The following is a 20,698-nucleotide window of genomic DNA, read 5'->3' as shown; positions in this document are numbered from 1 at the left end:
ATACTAGCAACAGGGCAAGGCTAGGCTAGGCACGATGGCAAAAGCCTTTAGTCATAACACCAAGGTGATAGATACAGGTAGGTCTCTCTGAGTTGCAGGGTGACTGGGTCCATAGAGAGATATTCAGACCAACCCAGGCTACACAGTGAGACCCCTGGTGGAACTCACCTTCAATCGCAGCACTCTGTAGGCAGAGGCCTGTGGATCTCTATGAGTTTGAAGCCAGCCTGGTCTATAGAACAAGTTCCAGGACAACCAGGGATACACGAAGAAACCCTGTCTCAGAAAACCAAAACCTCAAAAACTAAATAAAATAAATAGAAACAAAAAAAGTTTGGAGATTTAACTCAGTGGTCAAGTTTGCATTAGACACCGGATTACAGTTCCAGGCACTATTATAGAAGGTAATGCCATAAGCCTCTGCCGATATACACCAACAGCATGAGATGCAGGTTAAAAGGTATTTCTAAGCTTAAACAGAATTTACTGTGACACTGCAGTATTTAGATGAATAGGAAACTATTCCGAAGAGTGGGACTATTCTCTATTTTTATCTCAGATTCTAATGGAGGGAAGTTGGGGTTAATTGCCTTTAGAAAGTTGAACTCACCATTCCCAGAGTCTCCCCTCAGACACACCTCATACTGGTAGCTCTGGGACAGGGTTCCTGTGCCACTGACATCCACCAGGTGGCCAGGAAAGTGTCCCTCAGGCACAGAGCAGACACCCAGAGAGGCTTCCCTGGCCCTCCTGCACAGCCTTACCCCGACGAACAGCAGCACAGACAGGAGGAAGAGTGAAGACACAGATGCCAAGGCAATGACCAGGTAGAGTGTGAGCATGTCCTCCTCCTGCACAGGGTCACGTGCTACCTCGGGCAGAGGAAGGTAAGGCTGTGAAAAGCCATCCACTAGGACCACGTGCAACGTGACGCTAGCTGACTGCGGAGGCTCGCCATTGTCCTTGACCAGCAGAAGCAGCTTGTGCTTGGCTGCATCTCGCTCGCTCAACAGCCTGGTGGTGCGCACCTCGCCATTGTGAGCCCACACCGTGAACAGCCCGGGCTCCGTGGCTTTGAGCAGCTGATACGATAGCCAGGCATTCTGGCCAGAGTCGCGGTCCACTGCTACCACCTTGGTGACCAGGTAACCAGGCTCTGCTGCCCTGGGCAGCAGCTCAGTGCAGGGCGCAGAGGCGTTCTGCAGCGGGTAGAGCACAAAGGGTGCATTGTCGTTGTCATCCAGCACCAGCACGCGCACTAGAACCTGGCTGCTGAGTGCAGGCGAGCCTTGGTCTGAGGCGACCACGCGGAACTCGAAGGCTTGCAGGGATTCATAGTCCAGCGCCCTGAGCGCGAACAGCTGTCCATTGTCGGCGTTGATGGAGATGAGCGAGGCCAAGGCCAGCTGTGGGTTCTCAGGTGGCAGCAGCAGCGAGTAGGTGATGTGGGCATTGGAGCCAGAGTCTGAGTCTGTGGCGCTGATGGTGCCTATGTGCAGGGCGGGGCTGTTGTTTTCGCGGACAAACAGAGTGTATGAGGTTTGGATGAAGTCGGGAGCATTGTCATTGATATCTGAGACCTGTACAGTTATGGTGTGCTGGGTTGTGAGCCTAGGTGTGCCCAGGTCGGTGGCTGTGATGGTGATGTTATACTCGGCTCTGCTCTCTCTGTCTAGAGCCCCATCCGTTTCCAGTGTATAGAAATTCTCCACAGAATGCCTTAGAAGAAATGGAAGACTATCTTCTATGAAACACATAACCCGCTGGTTATTTTCTGAGTCTGCGTCGGAAACGCTGAATACTGCCACTATGATGCCTGGTAAATTTTCAGGGATGGGACTGTTGAGTGAGGATAGGATCACCTCTGGAGCATTATCATTCACGTCCAACACCTGGATGACTATAGAGCATTTTCCTGTTAGCCCACCACCATCTGTGGCCTCAACATCCACGTGGTGAAACTGAAATGCTTCAAAATCCAAAGGGCGTCTCAGTCGAATTTCTCCCGTCTTTGCGTTGATTTCAAAAGGCTCGTTAACATCCTCATCTTGAAACAGTACATAAGACACCTCCCCAAAGGATCCAGTGTCTAAATCTCTTGCTGAGACGGTAATAAGCAGTGAGCCAATGGGGTTGTTCTCAGGGACTTGCACCTCATAGACTTCCTGATCAAATTCGGGAGCGTTGTCATTCATATCCAATACTAGTATTTGAATCTCTATGGTCCCTGACCTGGGCGGAGATCCGCCATCCGTTGCAGTGAGCGTTAGTCTGAGCTGCGCCTGCTCCTCGTGGTCCAATGCCCTGTCCAGCACTAGCTCTGGAAACTTCTTGCCGTCGCTGCGGTTGCGAGTGACTACGTGGAAGTGATGGTTGTCACTGACAGTGTAGCTTTGAATGCTGTGGCTGCCAGAGTCTAAGTCCTGAGCCATTTTCAAAGGGAATATCTTTCCTGGTGCAGTCGCTTCCGGTATTTTAAGGTGCACTTCTCTGGCAGGAAATTCTGGGCTGTGGTCGTTTATATCCATAACTCTCAGTTCAGCTTGATAAAACTGCAAAGGATCTTTTAGTAACACCCGGAAAGGCAGAACACAAGGCTCTGTGGGGCCACACAGCTCCTCCCGGTCCAGTTTTTCATTTAGCACCAAATCCTGAGTCTGTGAGTCGAGCTGCAAATATTGTTTGTTCCCCTTGAAGACCACTCTAGCGCCCCGAGCTGCCAGTTCCCCCACCCTTAGTCCCAAGTCCTTAGTCAGGTTGGCCACAAACGTGCCCCTTTCTGTCTCTTCCAGCATAGCATACTGAATCGATTCTGAGGCCACCTCCCGCAAAAGCATCAGTGTAATCAAAATCATCACTTGCCTTGTCTTCCACCAGTCTTTTGTTTGCGGCATCTCGGTTGTCATGCCTGATTCCGGAAGGAAAATTCCTTTCAGCTCTTAATCACTGAGGTAACCTTGGCCTTCCACAGCCAACAGAAAGCCTTTGTTGTGGAATTGTGGATTTTATCTTACAAGTTCCAGGTGACTCCCTTTCTCCGGAATGCTTAGCTGCAGCAGCCAATGGTTTCCGTATTTTGCTTCAGTTTCTAGGCGAAGCCGAATCTGAGGACTCTAAAGGGTTCTTAGTCATTCTCTTAGCCTACACCGCCACCATGCGGCCAAATCAATAACTTCACGAGCTATCTTCAGATCAACACTGACTTAAAATGAATCAGTGTTTCCAAACTGAGTGTGTGAAGGGTTTCTTCGGGGCTTGAGTTTCTTAGTTGCTTGTGTGTGCAAGTGCATACTTGTGTTTTGAGGTTAGATTGGGTTTCAAGCTCACTCTAGATCTTGAATCGACCTGCCTGCTAATGTAAGGGGAGTTCACACTACAGCCTTTGATTTGTAGAAACATTTAAGAATCATTCTCTCTGGACATGTAAACCTCACATAATCAACTATGGTCCTTTAACAGTGTAACTGATCTCTGATGAGTTTCATAAATTCATGAATTTAAAACATGCAGTTTAATCACCCCAATATACAAATCAACAAACTATTAAAATGTGAAAGTTCTTAAGAAACATAAATGTTGAACTAAACATTAAGTTCTCTAAAATACATGACCCATAAATGGCATGAGCAACAGACTTTCTTTGTTACAGGGCAACATGAAGACAATTATGGTAATAATTATGCTACCAAAAGGCACACATGATAGCAATATCTAAACAAAACACATAATTAAAAATAAGAATTAGGAGCAATTGATATTTGTCACTAGAACCTTTAACAGTTAACTTCATTTCTAAATGAGTAGAATTGGTTGTGGTTTTGAGAGATGCAAGTGATTTATTGGGACTTTTCATTGGATAAAACATCCTCATGTTATTTGATCAAAGCCCAAATACATTATTCTATTGTCATAAATGGCATAATGCAGAACACGGCATTCAAGGACTATCTCTATTCATGCACAGTGGTGCGCAACTGTAATCCCAGAACTTGGGAGTCTGAGACAGGAGGATAGCAAGTTTGAGGCAAGCCTAAGCTACATAAAAAGACTGTGTCTCAAAAAACAGGAAATAGAAATGCAGAGAATGTAAAAGGGATTACATTTAAATATGCTATGGATATCAATGACTGAATATCATGGCTATATTCTGTTACTCTCTTGTCCTTTTTTGGTAAATTTAAAAGTATCCTTAAGTATCATATAAAACATGGATAAGTACACATACAAAAGCATAAAATGCAATAAATATAATTTGTTTCTGATGTATTTTGTATTTATTTAAAGATACATTATTTTGAAGTCAGGAAAGCCTCACTTCACAAAAAAGTGAAGACAATGAGAAATTAGAATATATTAAAACTATTTTAACTCTAAGTTGTAGTGGTTGCAAACATGTTTTTGTTTTGGTCCCAAGTGTGGGATGTGAAACAGATTTGTGTGAGGGCATGTGGTGTTTTTCCACTGGAAACAGACTTGTGAGAGGGCCATAATGTTTGTTTGATAGAAGAGGAACTATCTCATGTGGGCACATGGTCTTCACCAGCTGGTAAACATCCTGGTATGGACACTGAGAAGAGATATATATGAGCCCCCAAACAGAGGCTTGGCTTTTGGCTTTTGCATCACTTTAAATCACTTGGCTGTTCACCACTTCAAGACACTCCCAGAGAGAAATTCTCCTGAGAACTATTCAAGGTTCCAAGTTCTGGCTGCTGCTCCGGATTCCAGCTGCTATGTTTGCAGTGGCTTTTGCTGAATTCCTGATTTGCTGTTTAACAGATTTGCTGGAATCCTGATGACGAAGAGTGGAATCCACCCAAGGAACTGAGTCTAAAAAGGTCTACTTCTCCTGTTCCCATAAACCTCTTTTCTCTCCTATCTAGGGTAGGTGGGTTGGAAGGGAGGTATAGGCATTAAAGAACCCCAAATAAAGTAGGTTTCTAAAAGTTTGAAGCCTACAAGAATGCATCTCTGCTTTCTGTCTCTCTCTCTCTCTCTCTTTTATGTCTAACATAAAAAGGAAACGAAATAAACTTTTGCATTCACATTACTCAGCTTTACAACAATACTTTGCTCCCTTTATGATTTCCCTTCCACTTTATTGCCAACAAATACTTGCTTTTCTATGGCCCTCTTTCCCCTTTTCTTTTTCCTTTTCTTTTTATTGAAGATACATTCTTTTCCCATATAATATATCCTAACCACAATTTCTTCTTCTTCCACTCCTCCATCTCCCCCTTATCTCCTTTCTTCCCTAAACCCACCCCATTTCCTTCAGAAAAGAGCAGGCCTCCAAGAGACAACAATCACACACAGCAAAACAGGAAACAACAAGGCAAGGCAAAAGCGCTCACATCAAGGCTGGACAAGGAAACTCAGTAAGAGAAAAAGGGTCCCAAGAACAGGTGAAAGGGTCAGAGACACATGAGAGCAGACCCCTGCAGGCTCTGCAATTTGCAGCTTCAGACACGTGAGCCTTGCTTAGTGATTCAGTGGACCATCTTCTCCTGGTGCCCTCCATCCCTCCTAACTCCTAAATCTTCCATCTCCCTCTTCTTTTGGGTTCTCTGAGCTGAGTGGAAGCTATTATGGCCCCTATCTTAAGGTAACATTTAAAAAATTTTAAATTTGTCAAGCTTGACAATCTTAATAATTGTGGGATATTGGAAAGTTTTAGGATGAAACAGATGTAAAAGAAAGAATAAGGATGACATTCATAAATTGGATGTGGTAGGTAGCATATGCCTTGATTCCAGCACTCAAGAAGCAGAGGCAATTGGGTCTCTGTGAGTTTGAGTCCAGCTTGGTCAAAACGGCAAGTTCCAGGACAGCCAGGGCTGTTACACAGAGAAAGCCTGTCTGGAAAGTAACAACAGCAAAAAATAATGCCTTTCATTAAATTCATTAAATATTAAACTGTTATTAATGATACAGTAAAAGAAGCTTTTTGTTTAATCAGATATGTATTCAATGTGGTGACAGAGCTATAAGAATTTTAAGTGTGCTAGTTAATTAGCAATCATGACAGATTATTTAAAGATTATGAAAAATCTTAGTGAGCTAAGACTGACAACACAAAATTGAGAAATTAAATTGAGTGAATTTACTCACTGTTCTAAAATATAAAAGTTTGAGAGGAAAGGACTGACAAGGGTAATTTTATTGTGAGGCTTCTGTTTTTCCTCACAGATTACTTCCTTCCTCTGGCATCTTCACATAATTTCATCTGTGTTCTCTCTCCCATCTTCCCTCTTCTCTCTTCTTGCTTTCTCCCTCCCTAAACTTTTCTTAAAGATACTAGGTTCCTTTTCACTAAGGATCTAGCCTAATCACATGTGGTAATATAATAATCTCATTAGAAGCCTGTCTCTGCAGGGTATGGTGACACACAATGTTAATCCCAACACTTGGGAGGCAGAGGCTGGAGGATTTCTGTAAGTTCAAGACCAGCCTGGTCTTTAGGTCTTCCAGCCTAAGTGGTAATATCAGGCAGGAGGAGGAGGAGGAGGAGGAGGAGGGGATGAAGAGGAGGAGGAAAGCCTTATTTATTTATTTTTTGTAGTTTACTGCATTAAATCTACAAATATTATCATTTAATATAAAATGGTAGTCTATGATTGCATCTAGTCCCACAATTTTACATAAAATCTCAAGACAGCTTTGTCCAAGGATTCCAATGCTCATTCAGAGACCCAGAACGATTGCAGGCCCACAGTACAGGGGAGCTGATGATCACTGGCTGTGAGAGGAAAGCCTTATTTAAATAGCAGCAGATTTTATGATAGTAGGTACCAGGGCTTTCATATATAAATCTGAGGGTTCTAACAATTCAGCTGATAATAGTTAAAACATATTTCTTATGACAAACAAGTTGACTAAAAAGATCTTTTAAAAAAGGTTTGAAAGTGTTTCTGATGTTTTGATGGGTAAAAACACTTGCCTCTACAAGCGTGAAGATCCTGATTCAAACCCCCAGAACTCATATAACGACAAGACACCTGTGGCAGGAACTTCTATATGGCCCAGTGTTCTCTAGGGGAATGGGAGGCAGAAACAAGAGAATCTCTAGAATCTCTGGGCCAGCTAGTGCATACAACAGAAAACCAGCAACAGGACCATGTCTGAAATAAGGTGGAAGGCTACCCCAAGGTTGTCTTCTGACCTTCACACAAACGCCTTTGTCTACACAAGCCTACACTGTATACACCCCAGCACACACAGCACTTGCCAATGACAGCATGTTTTGGGAAGAATGTGGACAGAGTCGTACGTGCAGATATTGCTACTTGTAGTGTACGTTAGTGCAACCACTTTGGAGTTCTGGTTGGAAATATCTACTGAAAGTTTACTTATACAACTCAACCCCCAAGAAGTGAATGTTTTTCACAAATGCAGATATAGATGTAAGCAATATATGCGTGTGTGTGTGTAAGAATGTTCATAATATTATTTATAACAACTAAACCTTACACAAAGACAAATGAGCAATTTAGTAATAAAATGTGGCATGCTCAACCAGAATAATAATTTATGTTAATAATAATAATAATAATAATAATAATAATAATAATAAATAACAGATTAAAGCATTACTATGCAGACATATCAAAAACACAATACAGAGTTAAAGGAACTTTACACAAAGCACCTGGTACCCTATAATAAATTTACATAAATTCAAAAGAGGCAAGACTATAGAATTGAAATAAGCATGTTTGCTATACTTGGCCCAATAGAATTGTAAAGGGTCATTTGTGCAGAACCTTGAATGTTAGTAATGCTTCATTTTCCCCATCTCACTGATGGTGTGATGTGTTCTCACTTTGTTGAGCATTGGTAGCCCCAGGACAGTGCCCACTACACTGTTCTCTTTGTCATGCTATAATTTGAGTTAAAGGCTTAACATTTATTTTTTGACCACAGAGGTCAAGACTGGAAAAACAAACAAAAGGCAGAACAGTCCATAGAAAACTGTTTTATTGTTTTCTCAAATGTGGCTTGCGACATTGTTTCTATTAATTCCAATAACAATGACTTAAGGAGAATGTTAGAAATGTTTGCATTTTCAATTTAGCATCAAGCAGACTGTCAAGAAACAAGATGGCTAGAATACACAGAAAATAAAACTAGCATTTGATTTTTATTGAGGCAGTTTACCACAGCTGAGCCTGCTTGTGTATGCTCATATCCCAACATGTAGGGCAATGGAAACAGATGGGTCACCATAAATTTGATGTCAATCTGTACATAGCCACTCCAGATCAACCAGAGCTACAAAGTAAGACCAAATTTCAAATAAGAAAAACAAAACAAGGTGCCACTAACAATGAAAGCAGTTCCAATCCATACAGCAAATACCAGTTTTCAAAAAAGAACAAAACTATTATAAAAAATCCCAGCATGCATTAGTAGAGCATAGAAATATAGACAAGCACGATGAAGTAGAATTAAACATTCTAGAATAGGATCATATCAGAATAGTTTGACCCAAAACAAAGGAGCAGTTAAACATATATTTCAGGACTGATTCGCGGCACTATATAATTCTACATCAGGGATAGTTAAGAATAAGTGAGGTAAACGCCACCTCAAAATAAGCTAATAGAACCCAAAGCTATTGTGCACAACAGCGTCTTCCCTTTCTTCAGCACCTGCCTGGGTCTGAAGGTTAGGAAATAATGGTTTAAGAAATTTGAATTCATTTGTACCAGTACCCCCCTTAAGACACACCTCATACTGGTAGCTCTGGGAAAGGGTCCCTGCGCCACTGACATCCACCAGGTGGCCAGGAAAGTGTCCCTCAGGCACATAGCAGCCACCCAGAGAGGGCGCTCTGGCCCTCCTGAACAGCTTCACTCCTACAAAGAACAGCACAGACAAGAGGAAAAGCGAAGACACAGAAGCCAAGGCGATGACCAGGTACAGTGTGAGCATATTGTCATCTTCTGGAGCGAAATCCCGCGCCACCTCTGCCTGCGGCAGGTAAGGCTGCGAGAAGCCATCCACCAGCAGTACGTTCAACGTGACGCTGGCAGATCGCGGAGGCTCGCCATTGTCCTTGACCAGCACCAGCAGTCTGTGCTTGGGCGCATCCCGCTCACTCAACAGCCTGGCTGTGCGCACCTCGCCATTGTGCGCCCACATGCTGAACAGCCCGGGCTCCGAGACCTTGAGCAGCTGGAAAGACAGCCAAGCATTCTGGCCAGAGTCGCGGTCCACTGCCACCACCTTGGTGACCAAGTAGCCAGGTTCTGCCGCCTTGGGTAGCAGTTCTGTGCAGGGTGCAGAGGCGTTCTGCAACGGGTACAGCACGAAGGGCTCATTGTCATTGTCGTCCAGCACCACCACGCGCACCAGCGCCTGGCTGCTGAGGGCTGGTGAGCCCTGGTCTGTGGCTCCCACAGGGAACTCAAAGGCCTGCAGGGACTCGTAGTCCAGCGCCCTGAGCGCGAACAGCTGCCCATTGTTGGCATTGATGGAGATGAGCGAGGTCAAAGCCAGCTGTGGGTCCTGGAGTGGCAGCAGCGAGTAGGTGATGTGGGCATTGGAGCCAGAGTCTGAGTCTGTGGCGCTGATGGTGCCTATGTGCAGGGCGGGGCTGTTGTTTTCGCGGACAAACAGAGTGTACGAGGTTTGGGTGAAGTCGGGAGCATTGTCATTGATGTCTGAGACCTGTACAGTTATGGTGTGCTGGGTTGTGAGCCTGGGTGTGCCCAGGTCCTTGACTGTGATGGTGATGTTGTATTCGGCTCTGGTCTCTCTGTCCAGTGGTCCCTCAGTCATTAAAGTGTAATAGTTCTTGAAAGTGGGTTTCAGGAGAAACGGGAGATCATTCTGAATAGAACACACCATCCTTCCATTATCCCCAGAATCTGGGTCAGAGACACTGAAAACAGCAACTACAGTCTCTGGAGAATTTTCTGGGATGGGGATTGTGAGCTTCCTGATGATCAACTCGGGGGCATTGTCATTCACATCCAGCACCTGAACAGCCATAGTGCATCTGCCTGAAAGGCCCCCTCCATCTGTGGCAGCAATTTCTATGTTATAATGGTTAGTTACCTCAAAATCCAACTCTTCGCTCAGACGGATTTCTCCTGTGACTTCATCTATTACAAATGGTTGAGAAGCTCCATCGCCTTGAAACAGAGAGTAGGCTACATTCCCGTATATCCCAGCATCTAAGTCCCTGGCAGAGACCATGACAATTAAGGCATTGAGGGGGCTGTCCTCAGGAATCTGCACTTCATATAACGACTGTGTAAACTGGGGGGTGTTATCATTGATGTCCACGACTTCAATTCGAACTGTAGTGGTCCCAGACCTGGCAGGGGTCCCCCCATCCAGAGCAGTGAGGGTTAAAGTGAGCTCAGGCTGCTCCTCCCTGTCCAGGGCTTTGTCCAGCACCAGTTCAGGGTGTTTCCTACCATCTGCTCTACTGTGAGTAACAACGTGGAAATGGAGGTTGGGGCTGACTGTGTAGTTCTGAACAGCATTGTTCCCTATGTCAGGGTCCTGAGCTGCCTTCAGAGGAAACACAGTCCCTGGCTGGGCACTCTCAGGGATTGTTAGAAGCATTTCCCTTTGAGGGAACTCTGGAGAATGGTCGTTTATATCTGTGAGATGCAGGTCCATTTGAGAGACCTGCACAGGGTTTTCCAGTATAATCTGGAAGTGCAACACACAGGGCTCAGTCACCCCACACAGCACCTCGCGGTCTAGTTTTTCCTTCAAGAACAAATTCCCAGTCTCAGCATCCAGCTGCAAGAGCTCTTTGTTTCCTTTGTAATGGATTTGCCCTCCTCTAGTGGCCAGTTCCTCAACCCTGAGCTCCAGATCTTTTGCGAGGTTAGCCACCAAGTAGCCACTCTCCGTTTCTTCTGGTATGGCATATCTAACTGCCTCAGAACCAGCCTCCCACAGAAGCAAAAATAGAGCAAGAAAAATGACTTGCCTTTGCAGTGGCGGTTTTGCTGGTGCTGTCTCCATTGTTCAGATTCAGTACGGAGGGCGCTGCTTCTTCAAGTCGATTGCAATCCACTCTCATGAGCGTCGGTGAAGCTACTGGACTAAATCCGATTAGGGAGACGCCTTCTTCCCAAATGCTCCCACAAGCGCTACTCAGTTACCTCCTCTTTCAAAAGCTTCCCAGGTTCTGATTCTCGGGTTAATGAGATAGATGGCTTCCTGAGCATTTGCAGAGTCCGTTCGTGATATTCTTAGCCTGCAGCGCCACCAAGCGTCCTTACTCGCTCTTGCACTTCACTTTGCCATTTCATTCCACATTTTAACGTGGACGTGTTTCGGTATCCTTTTAATATACACACGCAACCTGAATTGTAAATTCAATTCTTAGCAACTGGGAGTTCTAAATATGATCTTGATGAATTATTTTTTGCCGTAGGAATACATTTTGAAACAAACTTAGATGGCATTATTATTATTATTATTATTATTATTATTATTATTATTATTATTATTATTATCATAAGAGTACTGAGTAGATGAATCCATTTTCTTGTGCTGGTTTATATTTTTATTTTGATCAAGAAGGTAAACATAATGGCTATGTAGAAATTTTACTTTTACACTTTTAGTATTTGCTTTGAAATATACTCTATATCCAGAAAGAAGAAAAAGGTCTTAATTGTGTAACACATTGACTTTTTATAATTTTTTAAAAGCTCAACTTACATAATAAAATAGGCCAAATTCTGAGAGAACATGGCCTTCTATTGTTTGTTACTTTACTCATCCAAAAGAGAAACAGTTTTTCATGTGCAGTTGTACTAAGACCATCAAAACATGAGAGTTCCAGTTGCTTCATTTCCCTGTTAGCATTTGGTGTTGTCACCTCAATTTTTAGCACTTAAGTCAGTGTGGGTGACTTCACAGTGAAAACATAATCAGCATTTGTCTGTAACTCACCAAGTTCTGCACACTTTCATGTTTACTGGCCACCGGGTTACAGTCTCATGAGGTGCTTATTCATATATGTTCCCAATATATGGCTTCTGTTTGTTTGCTTGATGGTTTGAAGACGTATTTCATATATTCTGGGTATAGTCTCTTTTTCAGATAGATATTCTCAAATATCTCCCACTTTATGCCTTGGGTTTTGTTGATTTTGTTCTTTGATCAATAAAATATCTTGTCTTTAGTTTGACTTGGTAATACCTTTCAGTTTTAATTAGTACTTTTAAAGTTCCATAATACAAGATCATAAAAATATGGGTATATTTTGAAAATGTCATCTCCAGACACAAACATATTATATACCTGAAATATGTTTTGAATGAATTAAGTTTGAGCTCTTGATTTCCAAATACCTTTACACCATGTTACAAAAGTGATGCCGCCCTCTTGATGGGTTTCCCCTGTGAGGAATCAGGCTGGTTACAGGCCTGCCCCACTGTTCCAGTTTTCTGTCTCAGGGTCATGTAATACTCTTGTTGTCTTCATTACCCCAAGAATCATTACAGATTTTGTTGAGAGAAAAGTCTTCTCTTTCAGAAATGTCTATTTTTAATTAGTAGTTTTAAGACATCAGGACATGACTGGGAAATGTGGATATTTCTGACACACCCTCTCTCTCCACACCAATGCAACCTTCCTCATTATATCCCCTGTTGAACTGGTACATTTCTTACAATTGATGAGCCTATATGTTTACCACAGAATCCATACTTTAAAATAAGATTCCCTCTTGCTGACTATAGGCATGGGAAAACTTAATCCCACATACATGTATTTTTAGAATGCCACAGCTTCACTGTATCTCCATATCCTCTATATCTACCCTTGTATCTCTCTTCCCGTTGGAATCTTTGGAAATTATTAATAGTTTTTTTTTGCCTCCATAGTCAGAATTTTTTTACTATTGGGTTTTTTCTATGTCTTACAAATGTGCATTTCAGTTTCTCAATGGCTTTCCGTAGGTAGATAGCTCTCTTCTTTTTGTTGTTGAATAACAATCACCTTTGTGCTTCCCCACAGAGCCAGAGGACCATAGAATCCCATGGAACTGGAATTACAATCTTTGCTTTACCTTTATCCCTGGACATCTTGTAGGCAGGGTAAATTTTGGTCTGTAGTTCTTGTGGGGGATTGGGGTTCCCCTCCATCTACCAGGAGACTTTTCTAGTTAAAAGGTGTCCTCTTCAGTCTCTATGATCTTTTTTTACTAGGAGTCTCTGATAGAGTACCCCTCATATCTTCCCAGAAGACTAGTTTGACTTAGGTCTCCAGCTTGTCACAGAGATGTCCTGCCCACAGTTTCTCTTTTCTCTACAGGCCTTCTGACCTCCTGCCCTTGCCCTCTCAAGGTCTGATCTCCACCCTCATAATTCTCTGTACTCCCTCTCCTACCTTGTTTCCTCTCTTCAGTGATCACCTCTGTCTATTCTATTTCCTCTTTCGTGTGAGATTTAAGCATCCTCACTTTACTTGATAGCCTATGACCATATAGTGAGGGAGGAGGCCCCCTCGGTCATAGACCTAGGAGGGAGGAAAAAACGTGAAAGCGAGAGGGAGGGAGGAATGGGAGGATACAAGTGATGGAATAACAATTGAGTTGTAATCTGAATAAAGTAATTAAATAAAAAAGCATCCTCACTTGGATCCTCCTTGTTACTTATCTATTTTGGGTCTATTCATTGTGGTATATCAATCCTGTGTCATGGTAAATTCCCCTTATAAGTGATCACATACCATGTGTGTCTTTCCAGATCTGGATTACCTCACTCAGGATGATCTTTTCTAACTCCATCTATTTGCCTGCAAATTTCATGATTTTTCAAATAGCTAAGTAGTATTCCATTGTGTAAATGTACCACAGTTTTTTTTATCCATAATTCAGTTGAGGAATATCTAGGTTGTTTCTAGATTTTGGCTATTATGAATAAAGCTGTTATGAACATAGTTGAGCAAATGTCCTTGTTGTATCATGCGGCATTTTTTGGTATGTACCCAGGAGTGATATAGATGAGTCTTGAGATAGAGCTATTCTCCATTTTCAAAGAAAGCACCAGATTGATTTCCAAAGTGGTTGTACAAATTTGCACTTCCACAAGCAATGGCAGAGTGCTCCTCTTTCTTCATATCCTCGCCAGCATGTGTTGTCACTTGAGATTTTGATCTTAGCCATTCTAATAGGTGTAAGATGGAATCTCAGAGTCATTTTGATTTGCATTTCCCTGACAACTAAGGATATTGAACATTTCTTTAAGTGCTTCTCAGACATAAGAGAACTCTGTGGAGAGTTCTCGGTTTAGCTCTGTGCCCAATTTTTAATTGGGTTATTTTGTTTGCTGGTGTTTAATGTTTTGAGTTCTTTATGTATTTTGGATATTAGCTCTTTTTTTTTTTTGGATTTAATATTGGTGAAGATCTTTTCCCAATCTGTAGATTGTCTCATTTTGTTGTATTGACAAAGTCTTTTGCTTTACAGAAGCTTTTCAGTTTCATGAGGTTCTATTTATTAGTTGCTGATCTTAAAGCCTGAGCTGTTAGTGTTCTGTTCAGGAAGCTGTCTCCTGTGCCAATGAGTTCATGGCTCTTCTCTACTTTCTTTTCTAATTGGTTTAGTGTGTCTGGTTTTATGTTGAGGTCTTTGATCCACTTGGACTTGAGTTTTGTGCAGTATGATAAATATGGATCCATTTTCATTTTTTACATGTAGACATTCAGTTATACCAGCACCATTTGTTGAAGATGTTTTATCTTTTTTATTGTATTGTTTTGGCTCATTTGTCAAAAATCAATTGTCCATAAGTATGTGGATTTATTTCTGGGTCTTTGATTCAACTCCATTGATCAAGCAGTCCATTTTTATGATAGTACCGTTCAGTTTTTATTACTAACTCTCTCTAGTATAGCATGAAGTCAGGGATGGAGATACCTCTGGAAGTTCTTTTATTGTATAGAATTGTTTTAGCTATTCTGACTCATTTTTGTTTTTGTTTTTCCATAGAAAGCTTAGAATTATTTTTTCAAGGTCTCTAAAGAATTGTGTTGGTATTTTGATGGAGATTGCATTGAATCTATAGATTGGTTTTGGTAAGATGGCCATTTTTACTATGTTAATCCTACCAATCCATGAGCATAGGACATCTTTTCATCTACTGATATCTTTTTCAATTTATTTCTTCAGAGACTTGAAGTTCTTGTCATACAGGTCTTTGACTTGCTGGGTTAGAGTTACACCAATACCTATTTGTGGCTGTTGTGACGGGTATCTTTCTGTAGTTTCTCTCTCAGCCCATTTGTCATTTGTATGCAGGAGGGCTACTGATTTTTAAAAAAATAAATCTTGTATCCAGCCACTTGGTGAATGAGTTTATCAGCTGTAGGAGTCCACTAGTAGAATTCTTGGGCTTGCTTATGTATACTATCATATTATCTGTGAAGAGCAATACTTTGACTTCTTCCTTTCTGATTTATGTCCCCTTGATCTTCTTTAGTTGTCTTATTGCTCTAGATAGAATTTAAAGTACTATATTGAAGAGATATGGAGAGAGTGGGCAATCTCATCTTGTCCATGATTTTAGTGGAAGTGTTTTGAGCTTCTCTCCATTCAATTTGATATTGGCTATCAGCTTGCAGTATATAGCCTTTATTATGTTTCAGTATGAGCCTTGTATCCATGATCTTTCAAAGTCTTTCATTATGAAGGAGTGTTGGATTTTTGTCAAAGGTCTTTTCTGCATCTAATGAGATGAGCATGTGATTTTTCTTTTAGTTTGTTTATATGGAGGAACATATTGATGGATTTTCATATGTTGAACCATCCCTGAATCCCTGGGATGAAGCCTACTTGATCATGGTGAATAATATTTTTTATGTATTTTTGGATTCAGTTTGCTAGCATTTCATTGAGAGGTTTTTTTTCTGCCTCAATGTTTGTGAGTGAAATTAGTCTGAAGTTCTCTTTCTTTGATGAGTCTTTGTATGGTTTAGGTATCAGGGTGACTGTGGCTTTATAAAATGAGTTTTGCAATGTTTATTCTGTTTCTATTTTGTGAAATAGTTTGAGAAGTATTGATATTGGTTCTTCTTTGAATGCCTGGTAGAATTCTGCACTAAAACCAACTGTCCTTGGCCTTTTTTTTTGGTTGGAAGATTTTTGATGACTGCTTCTGGTTATAGGACTGTGTAAATCTGATCTTGATTTAACATTGGTAAGTGAAATCTATAAAGAAAATCATCCATTTCCTTTAGATTTTCCCATTTCGTGGAATAGAGGCTTTTGAAGTAGGACCCAATGAGTCTTTGGATTTCCTCAGTGTCTGTTATTATTCCTCCCTTTTTATTTCTAATTTTGCTAATTTGGATACTATCCTTCTGCCTTTTAATTAGTTTGGCTTAGGGTTGTCTATCTTTTCGATTTTCTCAAAGAACCTTCTCATGGTTTCATTAGTTCTTTGTATTGTTCTCTTTGTTTCTAATTTATTGATTTTTTTTAAGCTTTGAATTTGATTATTTCCTGTTGTCTACTACTCTTGAGTATATTTTCTTCTTTATGTTTTAGAGATTTCAGGTGTGCTGTTAAGTTGCTAGTATGGGACCTCTCTAATTTCTTTATGAAGGCGCGTAGGCTATTAATTTTGCCCTTAGTACTCTTTTCATTGTATCCCATAAGTATGGGTATGTTGTGTCTTCATTTTCATGAGTTCTAGAAAGTCTTTAATTTCTTTCTTTATTTCATCTCTGACCCAGTTATCACTGAATAGAGAATTGTTCAGTTTCCATAAGTTTGTAGGCTTTCTGTTTTTTCTGTTTTGTTCCAGTTTTAATGTATAGTGGTCTTAAAAGATACACAGGGTTATTTCAATCTTGTATCTCTTGAGGCTTACTTTGTGATAGAGTATATGGTCAATTTTGGAGAAGGTTCCATAAAGTTTTGAGAAGAAGGTATATTCTCTTGTGCATGGGTAAAATGTTCTGTAGATATCTGTCAGGTCCATTTGATTCATGATGTATACTAGTTTCATTATTTCTTTGTTTAGTTTCTGTCTCAATGATTTGTCCATTGATGAGAGTGACATGTTGAAGTCTTCCCCTATTAATGTGTGGGGTTCGATGTGTGATTTAAGCTTTAGTGATATTTCTTTTACGAATGTGGGTGCCCTTGCATTTGGGGCATAGATGTTTAGAATTGAGACATCATCTTGTTCTATTTTTCCTTTGATGAATATGAAGTGTCCTTCCTCATATTTTTTTGATTAATTTTGGTTGAAAGTCTATGAAAGTAGAATGACTGCTCCAGCTTTGCTTCTTGGATCTGTTTGCTTGGGAAATGTATGCAGTAGAATGAGTGATCCTGTTTTCCCATCCATATTAATGGCCAGTGATTGTTAATTCCTGTTATTTTGATGTTGGTGGTGGTTGTGTGGTTGTGTGTGTGTGTATATATGTGTGTGTGTGTACGTGTGTGTGTGATTCCCTTCTATTAGTTTTGCTGATGTGAGGTTATTTATTTCCTATGTTTTCCTGGATGTTGTTAACCTCCTTGGGTTGGAGTGTTTCTTCTAGTATTTTCTGTAGGGCTGGATTTGTGGATAGGTACTGTTTAAATATGTTTTTGTCATGGAATCTTCTTTTCTCCATCTATGGTGATTAAAAGTTTTGCTTGGTATAGTAGTGGTGGCTAACATCTGTGGTCTCTTAGTGTCTGTATGATATCTGACCAGGCCCTTCTGACTTTTAAAATGGTGAGAAGTCAGGTGTCATTCTAATAGGTTTGCCTTTATATGTGACTTGGCTTCTTTCCTTTGCAACTTTTAATGTTCTTTATTTGTTCTGTACATTTAGTATTTTGATTATTATGTGGTTGGGAGGGTTTTCTCTTCTGGTCCAATATATTTGGTGTTATGTAAGCTGGCATTTCAGTCTTCAGGTTGTGGAAGTTTTCCTTTATAATTTTGTTGAAAATATTTTTTGGGCCTTGAAGCTGCAAGTCTTCTCCTTTTTCTATTCCTTTTATACTTAGGTTTAGTCTTTTCATCATGTCCCAGATTTCTTAGATGTTTTGTGTCAGGAACTTTTTGGTTTAATGTTTTCTTTGACTGGTGAATGGATTTCCTCCTTTGTAGCTTCCATCTCTTGTATTCTGTTGCTCATGCTTATATCTGTAGTTCTTGCTCTTTTCCCTAGGTTTTTCATCTCCACGATTGCCCCAAGTTGTGTTTCCTTTATTGCTTCTATTTACATTTTTAGGTCTTGAGCAGTTTTTTCATTTCCTTCTCCCATTTGATTGTATTTTTCCTGTATTTCTTTAAGGGGTTTATTCAATTCCTTCAACCATTTGATTGTATTTTTCTGCATTTATTTTGGGGATTTATTTTCCTTCTTTAAGGCTTCTATCATTTTCATAACCTCAGGTTTAAGATAATTTTCGTGTGCTTCAGGTGTTATGGTATACCACTGTGGTAGGATCGTTGATTTCCAGTGGTGTCATATGGCCCTGGGTTTTGTTGCTTGTGTTTTTATACTGACCTCTCACCTGGTTGTTTCTGGTGATAGCCAGCCTGGTAGTCCCTGATGGTCATGCAGTAAGGGCACTTGTCTGCATGTTGCTCAGGCCACCCATAGGCCTCCTAGGGATGGCAGATGGATAATATGGGTCAGAGCCAGAGTGTAGCTCACCTCTGCTGGCCTTGTCCCAGGTGGGTCAGGCAGATCAGGACTCACCAGGGAGAGGGCTGAAAGATGAATGTTGCTCACTCATCTTCCCCCATAGGCCTCTTTGGGATGGTGGACAAAGGGAGTTTGGGCCCACATATAGCTCATCTCTCTGCTGACTGTGTCCCAGATGGGTCTGGCAGATCAGGCAGATCACAAGTGGGCATGGGAGTTACCACAGTGAATGGGTGCTGGGACTGTAAATTCAACTGTGCAGCCATTTGCTAGCCAAGTAGGCACTGTGCTCCCAGCACTCAGACTTGGCTGGGCTTTGCCATCTTAGACCCAAGATGTTGTATGGTCATATTGTTCATCTGGTCTCCGCAGGGGGACCAGTAGAACCGTGGATTGAGGCTGGGATGCTGACCCTGGAATCCAGGTGCTGGCTTTGGAAAACTGGGAGGAATCTGAGGTCTGGTTGTTGGAACTGAGCACCCCTAGAACTGAGAACCCACCCTTGTATAGCCAGAAAACTCCAGGAAAGGGGAGTTCAGGACCTTGGTAACTCCTGGAACCAGGAAACACCTGAAGGGGGCCTAGAACTGTGCATCCTCAGCTCCCTTCCACCCAGGAACCACCGATGTCTATGTTTTGGAGTCAGCTGCTAGGTTACTCACCATAACCAGAGTCTCTGATCCTCTGCCACTCAGATACAGAACACCCTAGTCAACGCCATCTTAGAAGTCCCTAGTCAGTTATTAAGGTTGTTTTCTGATGTCAGATAGTCAATTTAAATTCAAAGGAAATTCTACCAAACACTTGGATACTATTTAACTTCATATTTTAAAATATATTTTGTGACTTTTGGTCATGAAAGAAGAGAAGAGGTTTTTTTCTTCCTAATTCTGTGGCAACTGAACCTAGGGACTTGCATCTATGAGGCAAATGTCTTCCTGTTCAGTCATAACAGCTTGTTTTGTTTGTTTGTTTGTTTGTTTGGATTTTGTCCTACGCCCTGGCAGTCACCCTTAGTATTGGACAACACAGCAGAATAGACATCTTGGCACATAATGGGCAAGCCAATATAATTTCCTGTAAGATTAAAGTCTTATTGATATATGTGTTTGTACTTACTTTTCTTCACTTTTACATCTCTCACTTCAATTTTAAATTTTGATAGCCAGAATTACATTTCAAGGATAAAAAAATGATCAGCAATTTTCTTATATTTCATTACAGTCTTAGGAGGGAAAACATTAATTCATGGAAAGATGCAAATATGTAAACTCCAGAGAAATGACACTTGAGATTTAAAACAAATAAAGGGTAAATATGACCAATGTCTGTATATTATGCACATGCACAAAAAATTCATAAAAGCCCATTTCTTTATACAGTGGATATGTACTAACTAAAAATAAAATATATACTAAAGATATTAGATTATAAACCAAGCTCTTCATTTTTTCATATGCTGCCAAAAGTTCAACAAAGCTTTCTTGCAGTTGTATCCATATAAACTTACCTAGTTATAAATCACATAATAAGCTCATTTAGGTCATTGAATATAAGTAAATTATAACTCATTTAAATTTCTTATAGCTCAGATAAATTAAGAACCAACAATTTTTTGTATTACGAAATAGTCAGCATAATTGAAAATTTAAATTAACAGAGACTACTTCAAGGCTATATCAAATAACAGACAGGAGATACTTAAATATCACAAAAAGAACTATTTTGCTTTTTATATCTACAAGATAATATAAAATAAACATTTTAAGAACTAATAACCAGAATCAAATAGAATATTGAAATTTCCAGAAATTTCCTGGGTCTTTTGAAAGGTGAGGAGAAGCTGCAGGAAAATCAAAGGAAACATATGTATTAATATAAACTAGAAACAAGGTCACAGTGAAGAGCATGCTTAGAATGTATGAGTCTCAGGTATGATATTAAATACCATAAAAGCATGCAATCTGTCCTAGTTACACTTCCTGTTTACAGGATAAAATATCACAACAAAATCAAATGAAGGAAGGGTTTGTTTTGGCTCCAAGCTCAAGATTACATCATA

The 20,698-nt window shown here is 40.7% G+C and overlaps 1 protein-coding gene across 2 annotated transcripts; it reads right to left on the bottom strand.

Annotated features, from left to right (window-relative positions):
- Positions 1 to 336: 336 nt before the first annotated feature.
- On the bottom strand, positions 337 to 11,175 carry LOC127204188 (protocadherin beta-6-like). Of its 2 annotated transcripts, XM_051163121.1 has the most exons (2): positions 9,229 to 11,175; positions 337 to 1,133 (listed from the first exon to the last, which is right to left on the bottom strand). In XM_051163121.1, exons 1-2 carry the CDS (start codon positions 10,987 to 10,989, stop codon positions 504 to 506), a joined length of 2,391 nt encoding a protein of 796 aa, XP_051019078.1. In that variant the 5' UTR covers positions 10,990 to 11,175; the 3' UTR covers positions 337 to 503. The 2 variants fall into 2 exon arrangements, with proteins under 2 accessions (XP_051019078.1, XP_051019077.1); XM_051163120.1 differs by lacking the exon at positions 9,229 to 11,175 and having other exon boundaries at positions 337 to 3,277.
- Positions 11,176 to 20,698: the final 9,523 nt, after the last annotated feature.

This window comes from Acomys russatus, chromosome 20 (assembly GCF_903995435.1).
Source record: "Acomys russatus chromosome 20, mAcoRus1.1, whole genome shotgun sequence".
NCBI lineage: Eukaryota > Metazoa > Chordata > Mammalia > Rodentia > Muridae > Acomys > Acomys russatus.
Note: the sequence above shows the minus strand (reverse complement) of the source record. Positions and strands in the feature narration are given on the sequence as shown.